The sequence below is a fragment of the Grus americana genome, chromosome 16 (assembly GCF_028858705.1).
Source record: "Grus americana isolate bGruAme1 chromosome 16, bGruAme1.mat, whole genome shotgun sequence".
NCBI classification, from domain to species: Eukaryota; Metazoa; Chordata; class Aves; order Gruiformes; family Gruidae; genus Grus; species Grus americana.
In genome coordinates this window covers 13,831,808-13,847,754 of record NC_072867.1, presented here as the reverse complement: position 1 = coordinate 13,847,754, position 15,947 = coordinate 13,831,808, and the positions used below count along the sequence as shown (strand labels likewise).

At 39.1% G+C, this 15,947-nt stretch overlaps 1 protein-coding gene across 1 annotated transcript in view; it reads left to right on the top strand.

Annotated features, from left to right (window-relative positions):
* DNAH10 (dynein axonemal heavy chain 10) overlaps nucleotides 1–15,947 on the top strand; it is a 57,529-nt gene that overhangs the window by 22,019 nt on the left and 19,563 nt on the right. Inside the window, exons 29-52 of the mRNA XM_054844502.1 lie at nucleotides 320–589; nucleotides 683–866; nucleotides 1,153–1,287; nucleotides 1,701–1,853; nucleotides 2,418–2,606; nucleotides 2,710–2,856; nucleotides 3,693–3,884; nucleotides 4,054–4,172; nucleotides 4,343–4,501; nucleotides 4,848–4,983; nucleotides 5,098–5,220; nucleotides 5,747–5,881; nucleotides 6,195–6,411; nucleotides 6,891–7,010; nucleotides 7,938–8,083; nucleotides 8,483–8,635; nucleotides 9,171–9,431; nucleotides 10,093–10,265; nucleotides 10,626–10,719; nucleotides 11,767–11,934; nucleotides 12,247–12,435; nucleotides 13,053–13,224; nucleotides 14,778–14,981; nucleotides 15,775–15,855. Coding sequence (XP_054700477.1) covers nucleotides 320–589; nucleotides 683–866; nucleotides 1,153–1,287; nucleotides 1,701–1,853; nucleotides 2,418–2,606; nucleotides 2,710–2,856; nucleotides 3,693–3,884; nucleotides 4,054–4,172; nucleotides 4,343–4,501; nucleotides 4,848–4,983; nucleotides 5,098–5,220; nucleotides 5,747–5,881; nucleotides 6,195–6,411; nucleotides 6,891–7,010; nucleotides 7,938–8,083; nucleotides 8,483–8,635; nucleotides 9,171–9,431; nucleotides 10,093–10,265; nucleotides 10,626–10,719; nucleotides 11,767–11,934; nucleotides 12,247–12,435; nucleotides 13,053–13,224; nucleotides 14,778–14,981; nucleotides 15,775–15,855 — 3,920 coding nt within the window. The remainder of the gene's footprint in view (nucleotides 1–319; nucleotides 590–682; nucleotides 867–1,152; nucleotides 1,288–1,700; nucleotides 1,854–2,417; nucleotides 2,607–2,709; nucleotides 2,857–3,692; nucleotides 3,885–4,053; nucleotides 4,173–4,342; nucleotides 4,502–4,847; nucleotides 4,984–5,097; nucleotides 5,221–5,746; nucleotides 5,882–6,194; nucleotides 6,412–6,890; nucleotides 7,011–7,937; nucleotides 8,084–8,482; nucleotides 8,636–9,170; nucleotides 9,432–10,092; nucleotides 10,266–10,625; nucleotides 10,720–11,766; nucleotides 11,935–12,246; nucleotides 12,436–13,052; nucleotides 13,225–14,777; nucleotides 14,982–15,774; nucleotides 15,856–15,947) is intronic.

Genomic DNA, 15,947 nt, shown 5'->3' with positions numbered 1-15,947 from the left:
TATCTATCGTATGTAATTTCCTAAATCTTGAGGTTTTATTTTTACTGTTGTATGCACAGTATGTTTTTCTTACTATGAATTCCACTTGACATTCTTTACACATGGAATAGGCAGCTCTTCTATCAGAGTGTCTCCTAGGGTTTTGAAATACTCCAGCACACCTTGATAGAATTCTGTACAACTCTGTAAAGTTTGGCTCATGTTGTAGTTGTTACAGAAATAGGAGGAGGAACTAATTTTTTTTTCTGTTTTTCTGTCCTGATCAGTTACTTAGATTAAACAGTAACTCAGACTTCCTCACTATATGTATTTCCCACAGAGTTGATTGGATGTTACTCTACCAAGGCATGATGGTGCTGGCTGCTAATCAGGTGTGGTGGACTTGGGAGGTAGAGGACGTCTTTCGGAAAGTGAAGAAGGGAGAAAAACAGGCAATGAAACTTTATGCTAAAAAAATGCATAAGCAAATCGATGACCTGGTTACCCGCATTACAATGCCTTTGAGCAAAAATGACAGGAAAAAATACAACACTGTTCTCATTATTGATGTTCATGCCAGAGACATTGTTGATACATTTGTAAGAGACAGGTAAAGACTGCCCCCAACCTATTGAGAAAATACCAAATGCATTAATTGTATTTCCATCCTTTTACCTCACGTGAGCAAGTCTCTCTTGTGTAGCATTCTGCAGGCTCAGGAGTTTGAATGGGAAAGCCAGCTGCGTTTTTACTGGGACCGAGAGCCAGATGAATTGAATGTTCGGCAATGCACAGGCACGTTTTCATATGGTTACGAGTATATGGGTTTGAATGGACGTCTGGTGATCACCCCGCTTACAGATCGTATTTATCTTACGCTCACACAGGTATATGTTCAAGCAGATTTTTACTAATAAGCCCTTTTAAAATACACTTCTAGGCAATCACATAATTGTTTTATTGCCATTTCCTGTTATCTCCTAGATGCCAATGTGATCACTAACATGTTTGAAATCAGTTATGATATCCTTCCAACCTGATTGCCTCAAAGACAATGTAGAATGTAGATAAAATTTAAGGTTTTTTATACCCAAGGGTTGATTTATGATTTTGCTACCAACCTAATATAAATCTAATCCAAGCTTTGCTTTGCTTTTTGGTCTGTCTCCAAAGGCTTTATCAATGTTTTTGGGAGGAGCACCAGCAGGGCCAGCAGGTACAGGGAAGACGGAAACAACCAAGGATCTGGCCAAAGCACTGGGCTTGCTGTGTGTAGTGACAAACTGCGGAGAAGGCATGGATTTCAAAGTAAGAGCTAAAGACCTGTGTTCTCTGATAAAGTGCCAGTTACTGCTCTTTTTCAGTGCCCAGGATGAGGACATATTCTGAACTTCTGAATATGTGCCTGCCTTAGAGATACCATGCCAATTGATAATGAAATATAGTAAAAAATGTCTATTTTGAATAAATTTCTGAAGGAATTTCAGGTGCTTTCAGGCAGAGGAGCAATGACTAGATGATATGTGTTTAAGCTCATCATAGGCAATATGCACTTGGCAAGTAATTATTGCAAGACCTTATGACAGATTGCTAGCTCCTGCATATATAAATATCCAGAGGTTTTACCCAGTCATTAAGAATTTTAGCGTACTCCAATGTTTGTTGACACTGAATGTTTTATGTATTCATTGCTGAGATGTTTTTTTGGTTGTTCTTGTTAGGCTGTCGGTAAAATTTTCTCTGGTCTTGCCCAATGTGGAGCATGGGGATGCTTTGATGAATTCAATCGTATCGACGCTTCTGTGCTTTCAGTCATTTCTTCTCAGATTCAGACTATTCGAAATGCTTTAATGAATCACTTGAATACATTTCAGGTAAATATTAAAAAAAAGAGTCATTGTGAAGGCTGATCTTGTTTTTGAGGCCAAGATTCAGGGTTAGACCCTATCATTAGACCAAAGGGCGGCTTCTTCTGTAATTCATTTGTGCTGAACATTTCAAACTCCAGAGTATGTACTCTCAGTTTCAGAGATGTTAAATCCTTGCTGATTTCCTAATTCTTTGCTAGGTTCTTCCTTTGTGAAGTGGGATAAAAGTAAGCCAAATAGGATAGTAGTAAGTGAATGGGATAATAGTATAGCAGTAATTAGGGAGAGGAGTAACTTAACTTTATGTGGATTGTGAGGCTTTATTTACTGATGTTTATTGGAATTCGAAGCCCTCAGACAGAAAATTTTATCAAGAAGTGTGAAATGTCTTGATGTTTATATGCAAGCTACAAGCAGTGGGATGAATGTATCTGGATGACTATCTAAAGCTAAATATTTTAACATGTCCTAAGTGGGTGCCCCAGTATTGCTGGTTTTCCCTTTGAGCAAATAGTACTATTTATTTCAATTTCAAATACACATTGTTCTAATGTTTACTTATGCTTTTAGTTTGAAGGACAGGAGATTACCCTTGACAGCCAAATGGGCATTTTTATTACGATGAATCCTGGTTATGCTGGCCGGACTGAGCTCCCTGAGTCTGTAAAAGCTTTGTTCAGGCCTGTCGTTGTTATTGTACCAGATCTTCAGCAAATCTGTGAAATCATGCTCTTTTCTGAAGGGTTCCTTATGGCAAAGGTAAGAAAATTTTATTGCTACCCATGTACACACCCATGTATGCATGGCCAGTGTTTGGTTGCGACTTACACACTTGTGATTGTCTAACTTTAATCTCAAACAGATGCTTGCCAAAAAGATGACAGTGCTATACAAGCTGGCAAAGGAACAACTTTCTAAACAGCATCATTATGATTTTGGACTGCGGGCCCTTAAGTCGGTGTTGGTGATGGCTGGAGAACTGAAAAGAGGATCCGCAGACCTCAGTGAGGTAGATTTGGTACTTAGTTACCTTGAGCAGATCATCTTTTTCTAGGAAGAGGATGTTTTTACACATTTGCTGTAGTTTGCATTGGAAATAGGAACACTGGTGTTATTGGTCTTATTACTTCACTTTGTCCTGAGTTTCATCATGCCCTCTGCCAGCAAGTTACCATCAGAACTCAAGTCAAAGTTGGAAAATCTATAGTAAATTATTTTACTCCCTGTTAAGTCCAGGATCCAAATAGCCAGATCAGTGTCTCTGGATGAATAGTAAAAGCTGGTTTTTGAACAGTGAGTGCTCCAGTCGTGCAGTTGTTAATTATGTATTGCTTTTTATGGCTTTTCTTTTACACCTATTTTTTATTTTTATATGTACGGTTGTGATACCCAGTTGCCTAGGGAAATTCTTAGTCAAATTTCTTCTTTAAAACTTGGAGACAGCTGAAGGAAACTCTCCTATAAAGTTAAGCACAGATTCACATTGCAGGTTGGCAGAAAGTTGGGGTCTCAATGATGCTCTCATGGGCACTACAGAACTTGGGTGTGTTCATAAAACAGTTGGTTATTTCAACATCCAATCAGGGAAGCTGTGGTGTGGGCCACTCCAGCCATTTGGCATTTTGTTGATATGGTAGAAAAAGGCAGTGTATTATTCCTAGCTATTGGTATGCTTAAACCTTATAAAATAACCTTTGTTTCCACTAGTAACTGATGCCAAGAAAACATTCTCAAAGCTGTTACTAAAGTAACCAGGCAATAGTTTTTAGAGATGTTGGAAGTTACTACATATTAGATAATTGGTTAGCTATTTGGTAAAGATTGATTTTGCTGTGTTTTGTTTAGGAAGTTGTACTGATGAGAGCTCTACGAGATATGAATCTTCCTAAATTTGTGTTTGAAGATGTACCTCTCTTCCTTGGCCTAATCTCTGACCTGTTTCCTGGCCTGGATTGCCCTCGAGTCCGCTATCCTAACTTTAATGACGCTGTAGAACAAGTGCTGGAAGAAGGGGGTTATGTTGTTTTACCAGTCCAGGTATAAGAAATGTTAATTGCTTGAGTTTTTGTTGTAAACATTAGGATGGATGTGCATTGCTGCACTCTAGAGTGGCTCCAGGAAAGCTTAGCTGCTATGGACCAGCTGCTGATCGTTTCCACAGAAGAATTATGGACAGCAGTCTATTGAATCAATATTTATTTTTCAGGTGGATAAAGTAGTTCAGATGTATGAGACAATGTTAACTCGTCACACTACAATGGTAGTTGGACCTACTGGAGGTGGCAAGTCAGTTGTCATTAGTGCTTTGTGCCAGGCCCAAAACAAGTGAGTATAGAATTTGATACATGGAAATCTGGTTGTAAAATAGCCATAGACTGCATTATTCAGCCCTGCGTAGTCATGACAAGATCAATAGCTGACCATAACGTTTGTTTTGGGTTAACGTGAGATAGTATTGTGTCATTTTAATATTGCTTTTCTTGCTGTATCTCTAGGCTGGGATTATTGACAAAGCTTTACACACTGAACCCTAAAGCTATGAGCGTGATTGAACTGTATGGGATCCTTGACCCTACCACACGAGACTGGACAGATGGAGTCCTGTCAAACATTTTTCGGGATATCAACAGGCCTACTGACAAGAAAGAGCGAAGGTAGACAGCTAGAAATCATTATGAGTTTTACATCAATTTTATTTTATTTTATTTTATTTTATTTTATTTTATTTTATTTTATTTTATTTTATTTTATTTTAAATACTTGACGCTGCACTATTAAAAACCCCCATACTAAATAAATAGAAAGTGTCTAGGGATTTTTCTGTCTTCTCTGAGTTTCCAGCCTCAGTGAGATGGATGGAAACTATGCAATTATCAAAAATGAATGGGAGACTTCAGAACACCTGGACTGACATTGACACCATTGATGGCACATCTGAATTCTGAAGTATGTTAGCGAAATCAGAGATTAGTCAGTGTCCCTTGGCTCCTGTATCCACAGGTACATTCTGTTTGATGGAGATGTGGATGCTCTCTGGGTTGAAAACATGAATTCTGTCATGGATGACAACAAGTTATTGACCCTGGCAAATGGGGAGCGGATTAGACTTCAGTCGCACTGTGCTTTGTTGTTTGAGGTAAGTACTGTTTAATACATGGGAAGGGTTAGATACAGATGAGTCTACAAAGCCTGAAAAGCAGTTATTGTGGCAGTTCTTTGTTTAAGTGTATGATTATCTTGTATTTTATAGGTTGGTGACTTACAGTATGCATCTCCTGCCACAGTATCCCGCTGTGGAATGGTCTTTGTAGATCCTAAAAATCTGAAATATAAGCCCTACTGGCAGAAGTGGATACAAAAAAGAGGAAATGAGGTGGGAATTTCTGCACTTGTTCAGAGAGTGTCTGTATTAAATACTGAACTGTAGACAGCTGTAAAAAAACCCCAACAACTTTGTAAAGGCAGCTTGATTTATCTGACAACAAATCTAATCACTAGGCCTGCAGCAGAGGGCTAAAGAGAGTTCCCAGCTTTTCTAACTTCTGGTTGTTTCTGAGAAGTGAAGAACCAAGAAATCGGTTTACCTGATCTCCAAAGAGTTAACAGTGAGATTGCTCAGGTCCTTGTTTCTTACATTTAGATTAAAAACTTAAGTCCACAGGGAGCTGAAGTAAGACGACCTAGTTGCTAGCACCTAACGAATGCAGATCCTCACCTGCCGAAAACCCAGTCCATACAAGTGTCACATTTTTTCATGTGACTGTACCCTGTCTTTGGTAGAAGTGATTCCTGCAAGAACAATCGTACTTGGTCAGCCAGGTATTGATGGGAAGCTCTGCTGTCAAAAATCAGCTTTCCAGGTTTCTGTGTGCTGAATTATTGTCCTTTTCTTTCCTCAGCAAGAGAGAATTGAATTGGATCGTCTCTTTCAAAAATATGTGCCCTACCTTATTGATATGATTGTAGAGGGAATTGTGGATGGCAGACATGAAGAAAGGCTGAAGACCATTGTTCCTCAAACAGATTTAAATATGGTAAGAAATAGAGAAAAAAGGTTGAAAAAGTTTATCTAAAAAAGAGAAATGGAATGATGGAGAAAGTAAAAAACTTCCAGAGGAAGCACAGGAGTAGAGTCCGTGATGAAATGTCAGTTTGCTAGTGATGAGCACCAAGAGACAAAAGAAACAGTTCCTAACAATACTCTTATACTGTCATTAATATGCATATCAGTAGATACACCTGTAAGGACAAAAGATCAGCAAACACTCAAACAGCTGAAAACATATTAAGACTTTTCATGCATCTAAATGGCAATTCTATTTACAATTTTGTCTTGTTTTACAACAGGTGGTGCAGTTGACTGTGATGCTGGAAGCTCTAGTTGTGATACAGTCTGACGATCCTGATGTTCTGGAGTGTTTTTTCTTGGAAGCTTTGTATTCCTCCTTAGGCGCTGCTCTTCTTGATGCTGGGAGAATTAAATTTGATGAAAAAGTTAAACGTATTTCCTGCATGTCTACTGTTCATGATGACAACATCCTGGCTAAGCCAGGGGAGCTGCCAGGTAGGATCTTGTCATAATTTTGTCTTATAGAATTATGATTATATTAGAAAAAATTTAGTTTCCATGAAGGCAGAACATCATTCTTCCTTCCAGCTAGCTATCCTGGCTGCAAAATATGCTCTCCGAAGGACTATCACTAAAAACCAAGTAGAGATACTGATTCTGATGACTCTCAGCTACTGGTCTGTCCTCACAGAACAGTAGTTTTCTATGCCAAGCTGAAGAGATAAACAGTGAAATGAAAAATAAAACATAAAAGGAAAGCCAGTGGATGGTGCTTAAAAAGCGATAGTATAATCCAAGTGCTGGACTAGGAGAATTTTGGTTGATGTCTTACTGGGTTAAATGACAAATAAACAGAACACAGCGTTGCCCGACTTGATCCAGAATATTACCCTTGACTTTCATCTCAATCAGATTATTTTCTTATGAAATATTTCAGTATTGTAGAAAACCTCCAGTTGCTTAATGGTTTGCAGGTCAGCTGCCAACTTTGTATGACTTTCATTTTGATGGATTTCAAAAAAAGTGGGTACCCTGGATGAAACTTGTTCCTGAATATATTCATAAGCCTCAAGTGAAATTTCTTGACATTCTAGGTGAGTGTAAGACAAACTACAGTGATGATATGCCTTTAATTTATAATCTGCCACCACTGAGTGCATGGCACTTAACATGAGACATCCTCTTTCTGTACCGAAGGTCATCTACTCAGGTTCAGTTTCCTATGATGACACAAATCAATTTCTTTAATGTTCTTGTCATAGTAGTTTAGCAGGAATAGACTTGGTATTTACAGTACTGTATAAGAAAAAAATGAGGAAAGGATGAAAAGCTTGTTTCAGTTAATAAGGCTTATTAGGACCTAACAATGCTTTTACAAGCCAGAATAGCAGAAGACTCACAATCTGCTCTGCTAGAAGCTCTAGGAAAAATGTCAGCTCCATGGTTCAAGTACTCGGTAGATAAAACTTATGTTCTTAAGGCCGTTATTGGTTGTTACTTCAAACACTGTATAATGGTGACAGGTGCTTTTCATAGTTAAGGACAAATTAAGGCAGGCTACCTTACAGTCATACTTCAGCAAGCACAGGTTAACTTCACTGGCACAAGAGATAATGATATGATCTCTAAAGTTGCTCCTAGTGGCAGGCTATTCACATAGAAAAAAATCATCTCTGTAGAGTTCTGGAAAAATGCTTATGATCCAAATAAATCCTGATTATATCCTTGAAATAGGGATTAAATGGAGCTTAACCAGTCCATGACCCTCCTATATGGAACATAACTTTTTTTTTAATATATCTATAGGAGAAAAGATCCCAATGATAAAAGCTGAAAAGAGGTGGTTGAACAATTAAAATTTTCTTTCAACATTGTTAGTGAGTTGATATTTCAGATTATGTCTTTGTGCAACTGCATGTTAATACTTTGAGAGTCCGATCCAGCACTGTTTTATAAATATAAATCCCCCAGCTGTACTGCATTTTAACTTAACTTGCGTTCATATTCATGATCTTTTTCAGTGCCTACAGTGGATACAACACGCACTACTTGGTTACTGGAACAGATGGTAAAAATAAAACGTCCAGTTGTTCTTGTAGGCGAATCGGGTACATCTAAAACAGCAACTACACAAAACTTCCTAAAAAATCTGGACAAAGACCTTTATGTATGTATGAGGCATTTTGCCGCCTTTGTAAAGCTGCATTTTTATTCTTTGTGTTAAATTTGCATTGTGAAGCCTGAGTCTTTGTGCAGCAATATTGACTTTAGTAATGTGACTGCAAGCTCCAGACCCAAAGTGTGTGAATGATTTGAGAATCCTTCAAGATCAAAGATGTTTTGTTCTGTTCTGCCATGTAAGATTGAATTTTATAAAGTAAATATGTATTATTGAAGTGCTAAGAATGGGATTACTTTTCTTTGTAATTCAAGTGAGTAAATGGACCAGAGAAGTGTTTCCTGTATATCTGACAGTTTAATATAAAGAATATTTTTTGAATGCTCTAGTTAAAAAAAAAAAAGCCCAAGTAAAAGTCCATCCTTATTCATTTCCTTCCCTTTGCAGCTGCTGCTAGTAATTAACTTCTCTTCTCGTACAACATCAATGGACATTCAACGAAACCTAGAGACAAATGTAGAGAAACGAACAAAAGATACTTACGGCCCTCCTATGGGAAAACGTCTCATTGTTTTCATGGATGATATGAATATGCCAAGGGTAAGCTGCCAATAGTTTGCAAGGTAGTATAGAAACATTTGTGGTGGCACTGATGTGGTCCCTTCATACACGGATCCAATGAATCACAAGTCAAGGAGATTCATGGTAACTGCATAACTGGATTTCAGCTTAGGATCTTCAGAAGAGTTGGACTTGTGTGCAGTAGGTCTTGTTTCTGTCTGTTACAATATTTGTCCTACATATAAGAGATGCCATTGGATCATTTCTTTATGCCACTAAAATGTTTCTGTGGCCTGATATTGGCTGCAGGCTGTGTACTGTAGAAACCATTCCTTTCTCTTTACAAATGTGGCAAAAGAGTACATGTGCATTTAGTTTATCTCGGATGAGAGGCACTTTTCCCGTAGGAGACGTTGGACTGAATGTTCACAGTCAGTGCTAGAACTTTACGAAGTGTTCCTTAGTCCTCGTAACGTTCTCCTGAGTATGGAGCATGATATTTCCACATTTATAGCAGTAATTGGTGTGCTGATGTACTGTGCTCTAAATATCTTGACTCTCTTGTATTACAAAGGTTGATGAGTATGGCACACAGCAACCCATTGCGCTGTTGAAGCTGCTGCTAGAGAAAGGTTTCTTGTACGACCGTGGTAAGGAGATGAACTGTAAACTTCTTCGAGACCTGGGTTTTATTGCTGCCATGGGGAAAGCTGAAGGAGGTCGGAATGAAGTTGACCCTCGATTCATCTCACTCTTCAGTGTTTTTAACATACCTTTTCCTTCTGAGCAATCACTGAATTTAATCTATACCTCCATCCTGAAAGGCCACACCACGGTAATTTCACTGTTTTTAAAGGATTGCTCAACAGGTGTATTATTTTTAAATAGACATTTATTTCTGTGTTATTGCAAGACCTGAAATCTTCTGTCATGAGGTTTTCTTCTTATTTAGAACCTCATGCAAACCTTTCCCTTCCTCTCTTCTTTCTCAAGAGATGGCTTTACACTGTTTTGATAAATTCTTGAGTAATATGTAAACATTCAAGTCAGCAGATAATTTATAAACCTGGTGCTTTTCATAAGTTGAAACCTATGAATGATTTGGTTATGGTTCCTGTAACCAAATACACAAAGATCAGCAAACTCTTTCCTGAATGACAGTGAAAAATTTAATACAGTGCAGTAGACTGCATTACTAGCAAGTAACCTGCAACATTATATAAGAAAAAAGCGGCTCATTTTTTTCTGCTATAGAAGTGCTATAGGAATTCTGGTCATGGAGTTTGATGTTCTCTTCAGCACTATGCAAACTTGGGAGTGAAGATGGGCCCTACCCAAAACATTCAGCTGCAGAATGCTAATACTACAGAAGAATATTGCCCTCAATTATTTGAAGTATACCAAGTAGGGTTAAAAGCTGGAAAGCAGAATATATTTAATAGCATTGAGTTCTCTCTGGGCAGTCTCATGAAAACTCTTCTTTCTCATGTTTGCAGGTGTTTAATGAGTCTATATCAGCCATCGCTGACAAGATTACTCTGTGTACTTTGGAGCTGTATAAAATGATTATTCGTGACCTACCCCCTACTCCTTCCAAATTCCATTATATTTTTAACCTGCGGGATCTTTCCAGGGTCTATAATGGACTTACTCTCACAACTCCGGAGAGGTAAGAATAGAAAAATTGTCTTCAGTGATCCTACACCTATTTATATTGGATGAATCTGGGTGAAGATGAGGTAATTTGGTACATGAAATCAGTCACATTTGGTCACTTCATTGAACCATCACCACAATGAGAAGATGTTCAGGAACATCCTAAATTGTGATATTACTCTTGATGACAAACACTGATGCATTAGTCTTTCTTAAATAAGATATCCAGAGGCAAAAATGCAAGCAAATTAATTATTTGCCCTTATAAAAAGTAGAAAACCAAAAAAGTAAAAAACCCCCAGATTTGGTCCGTATGGCCTTAGGAATCATGTCAGCTCATTTGGTGCAGTCTGATATTTCAATTTTAATGCAGGTTTCAAACAGTGACCCAGATGGTGAGAGTTTGGAGAAATGAGTGCCTGAGGGTTTTCCATGACAGGCTGATTAATGAAGCAGACAAAGCATTGGTGAGTAATTTCTTTAAATTTTTAGTAGTTACTATTACTATGGCAACTAATTTGCAACAGCAACATTACTAACTGTTGCACTCAGGTCTTGCAGTCAGACTGCAGACTTGTCTAACCACCACGTTGCTCCATTCATTTAACACATGGCCCATGCAGTTTTCTTTTCTAAAATAAAGCGACTATGGCAGACTAAGTGAGCAGATCTGCTGAAGGAACGGAAAGTGTCACTGGGTTTGCCTGTCCAGGAAAATTATTCAGCAGTGGCACAGGTGACAAACTGTGATAGCAGTGCAGGGGAAAACTCAGGAAATCACTTCATTTTCAAGTCAATATTTTTCTTTAGGAAGGATTGTACCAGAATGTAGCTATACAATCAAGTAGGAAAACGAAGATCGAGAGCCAAGTTCTTAAACAATGCGTTCAGTTTTGGCTATTATGCAAACTGGAAAATGCTTCAAATTATATCTTAAAACACAAGAGACAATGACAGCAGTTTTATACCTTAAAGAATTAGGGATAATTTGGGTAGTTTACTTACATATAAGTAAGTATGAAAAGAGATTAAGGTGGTTTCAAGTTTTTCTGCTTAAAACTTTCTTCTCTAACATACAAAGATACATTTCCAGCTCAATTTTCACAACTCAGAATAATTATATTGCAACTTTTCTGTATTTGTACATTCATTCAGACTTACAAGATTTGTCAGAAATCTTGGTGGACATCTATGAATGCTGAGAAGGAAGGTTTATTAATGAGATATTTATACCAATATATAAGACGGTATTTTTTTAACAGGTTTTCCCTTTTCTGTCTTAAACTTCTGCAGTCCATTGACTTGAATGGTTCTTGAAATGCGCATTAGATGATTTTAGATCATACATAGAATACAATAGGAGGTTGTGGTCTTTGGATCTTCTAGTGACATAAATATCCCCTTGAAATCAGTCACTATTTGAGCAAGAATCTGCATTATCACCCTTCTGAGTGTTACTGGATTCAAAATCATCTGCTTTGTTGTTTTGCCTGACTTATTTCATATATTTGAAGGTACAAAGCCATATAAAAAATTTGATTGAAGCGAATTTCAGAGATGACTTGGAGCAGGCCATGAGGGATCCTATTCTTTTTGGAGATTTCAGAATGGCACTGAGTGAAGGAGAACCTCGTATTTATGAAGATATCCAAGACTATGATGCAGCAAAAGCTCTCTTTCAGGTAGCGTGCATCAGCTTGGAACCATGCCCGATTCTGTCTCTGTGCCTGAGGAATGGGCAGGAGCCTGCCTCAAACTGTAGGAAATCTGTTCTCTTTTTGTGTGCATGTAGAATTTTATGTGCACTGTTACCCATTTGGGGTCTACAGTAATGAAAATTGAGGATCGGCTACAGAGTTGGCAGTATTTTCCATTAGTTTCTTTTCCCTGAGGAAGGGAAAAGGAATAATGCTGCTAAATGGCTTGTTATTTTATTAATGTTATTAATTATTTCCTTGGTCTCCTAGTAATATTCTGTCCACCTTTCTCTGCAGGAGATTTTGGAGGACTATAATGAAGTTAATATTAAAATGAATCTGGTTCTTTTCGATGATGCCTTGGAGCACTTAATCCATGTACATCGCATCATACGGATGTATCATGGCCACGCCCTGCTCATAGGAGTGGGAGGCTCAGGAAAACAGTCTCTAACGAGACTGGCTGCCTATACAGCTGGATGTGAGGTTAGTGACCCTGCATCTTTGCAGTGAAAGAAGACAAGGAAAGCGATATTGTGATCAGGATTAAATTGTCGGGGGGGAAGGGAAGTTAGTGAGTCAAGATAAGATCAGGCTGGCATCTCTTTCCTGTGGAGACAAAAACAGGGTGAGGTGGTTGCCAGGAGGTTTAAGATGATGACTGTGGGTGATTTGGGCAGGAAGCTGTCAGTGCCTGAATCTGGGGTTTGGCACTGAGGACAGAAAACAAGGATGGGTTTGGCAGCGAACAACCAATAGTCCCTAACTACTGCTTTTGTTACTTACCCATATTACAGGAGCGCTCCAGTGCTGCTGAGGAACCTTGTTGTGATTGATACTTTAGTATTTCAGATAGGAAATGTTCTTCTCTCAGAGGTACTTTCAGTCTCTTACAGAGGCTGTTGGCTTGGAAGGGCAGAACAAAAAAGGAGGATGAACACAAAGCAATTTTGAAAATGCAATCCTGCAGGGCTGTATAGTGCATAATTTTTTTGATACTTGCACATTTACTGATCATGGGGGCCAACTCAAAACCCTTGATCCAGTCTAATTGAAATTCAGAGTTACCATCATGTCTTCTCAGTATATGTTTGCATCCTTAGGTATTTGAGATCATCTTGAGTCGAGGATATGGAGAAAATAATTTCCGAGAAGATTTGAAAAAGTTGTACCAGAAGCTGGGCATTGAGAACAAGTCAATGGTCTTCTTGTTTACAGATGCCCATGTAGCAGAAGAGAGTTTCCTGGAACTCATCAACAACATGTTAACTTCAGGTGAAACAGGCAGCCTGAAGTACTCCCAATCAGTATCTACTTGTGACTCATAATCTCAAATGTACCCTTGATCCAGCTATTACTGTTTCACCCTGTCCCCTCTGCTGCTTTAGTTAGTTACTCCTTTCAGTACTACCTGAAATGATCTTGGCCTCAATAATGGCATTTTGTCATCTTCTTAGAGTTGTTTATATATGGCTGGGAAGGCTATCGGGTTAATTCACACTGATCATGATATTGCAGGAGTCTTAGATTTCTTCCAAGACAGCTTATTCAGCTGCATTTGGCCACAAACCCACCTTTTGTCCTATTGGCTTTTGAATAGCATTCACTTGAACTGCAGCAACTGCTTCTACATATATGTCCTAAACTGTAGTTTAGTATCATAGAATCATAGAATGGTTTGGATTGGAAGGGACCTCAAATCCCATCTAGTTCCAACCCCCCTGCCATGGGCAGGGACACTGTCCATTAGCCCAGGTTGCCCAAAGCCCCATCCAATCTGGCCTTAAACACTTGCGGGGATGGGGCCTCCACAACCTCTCTGGGCAACCTGTTCCAGTGCCTTACCACCCTCACAGTAAAGAATTTCTTTCTAACATCTAATCTAAATCTACCCTCTTTTAGCTTAAGCCCATTACCCCTTGTCCTGTCACTACACTCCCTGATAAACAATCCCTCCCCATCTTTCCTGTAGGCCCCCTTCAGGTACTGGAAGCCACAATTAGATCTCCCCGGAACTGCCTTTTCTCCAGGCTGAACAATCCCAGCTCTCTCAGCCTGTCCTCATGGGAGAGGTGCTCCAGCCCTTTGATCAACTTTGTGGCCTCCTCTGGACTTGCTCCAACAGCTCCACGTGCTTCTTGTCCTGGCGACCCCAGAGCTGGATGCAGTACTGCACGGGGGGTCTCACCAGAGTGGAGTAGAGGGGCAGAATCACCTCCCTTGACCTGCTGGTCACACTTCTTTTGATGCAGCCTGGGACACGGCATATCTTTTAGTGTATGCAGCAGCTGAAAATGAGCAGCAACTGGCACTGTGTGACCACCCTCTCTGTAGAAGTTCCTACACAGTCTGATTTGAAAACAGATGTTTTAAATTTTATCCCTTTCCTTGGTGTAGTTTTCCCTGTTCCTAGTCTGCTTATGTCTGTCATTAGGTAACTCATGCAATATTTGCCACATGACTGAGAGCATGAAAATGTGAACTGATGGTTTGTAGACACTAATGAAGATTTTCTTCACAGAGTTAAAAGCACTTTATGTTCTTGTGACATTTTGTATATGTTGCTAAAGCCCAAACAAAAATGAATTAATTATTCCTCTAAATCCCCTTGCGTCATCCTAAGTACTGTCTCTCTATTTTCCATGGGGGCTTGGGGGAGGAGGAGAAGCATAGAGATATTAATATGTTCATTCAAAACTACCCAGAATAATTTTTGCAGAACTAGGTTGAAAATTTGTGAGACTGCTTTCTCATCTGCCCTATCACCAGCCATATGGTTTTCTCTTACTGGTTGTTCTCACTAGCATTCTTCTGTCCTTCTGTTACAGGAATGGTGCCGGCCCTGTTTCCAGACGATGAAAAAGACACCATACTAAGTCAGATTGGAGATGAAGCTACTAAAGCTGGCGCGAACCCAGCTAAAGAGAGTGTGTGGCAATATTTTGTAAACAAATGTGCAAGCAACCTTCACATTGTCCTGGGAATGTCCCCGGTTGGGGACAGTCTGAGAATGTGGTGCAGAAATTTCCCAGGTATCAATTGCACACACTGCTTAAACCCTTCCCTGTGCAGTATGGTTTTGCAGGCAAGAGAAAATCTCCAGTGGACACCCAGAGATGTCTGGCAGTTAAAGCTAAGCAGAACAGGTTTCATGATTAAGGATTTGCAGTGCGTGATTTTTTTTCCAGTTAATTACCACATATCAGTGAGTATTATTGATTAGTGTTTACCAGATCCATTAATTTTCTAGCTGAACAGCTAGAAATCAATTGGTCATCCTCATTGAACTGGAAATATACAGTCTATGTCTGTAGCCTCTCTTCTGTAGTTTACAGAAGAATGTGTGGTATTAAATCATTATGAAACTAGGACAGTGGTAAGAGAAACATTTTTGTATCCAAAGCCAAAAAAAGGGCATGGTGAGAGGGATTCCCACTGAGAGAAAAAACACCTGAGCCTAGTGGATGCTGTGCTGCAGCAGGTGGCTAGAAGGAGTCTTGGGAGACTGAAGAGACATGTGAAAGATGGGTATGGGTGGGAATTCTAACCCAGGCATTAAAATACCTTGTTGCAACTCTTGACTGCATCCTGTAGAATGGTACAGCCTAAAGAATAGTACAATGGGGTTAGCAGGACACAGGTGCAAAGCTGATTATTTACTATCGAAATGGAAGTATTGACTTTGGTAAATATTGTTGCTAAACAGCAGTCAAATAAGACAGATCCTGCAGATTCTTGATGCAAATAAAGTATAGGACTGCCTGGCAGATTAGGGTCTAGTTTTACAAAGGAATTTTTCGGATAACACTATCCTTTTATTTTAAGGTCTTGTCAACAACACCGGTATTGACTGGTTCTTGCCCTGGCCCCCCCAGGCCTTGTATGCAGTTGCACAATCCTTTGTCGGTATGTAAAATGTCAGTATTTTAACCCATTAACCCTTGGGATAGGCTAAGAAATATATTATATACTTTGTAATTATTGTAGATTTCATAATT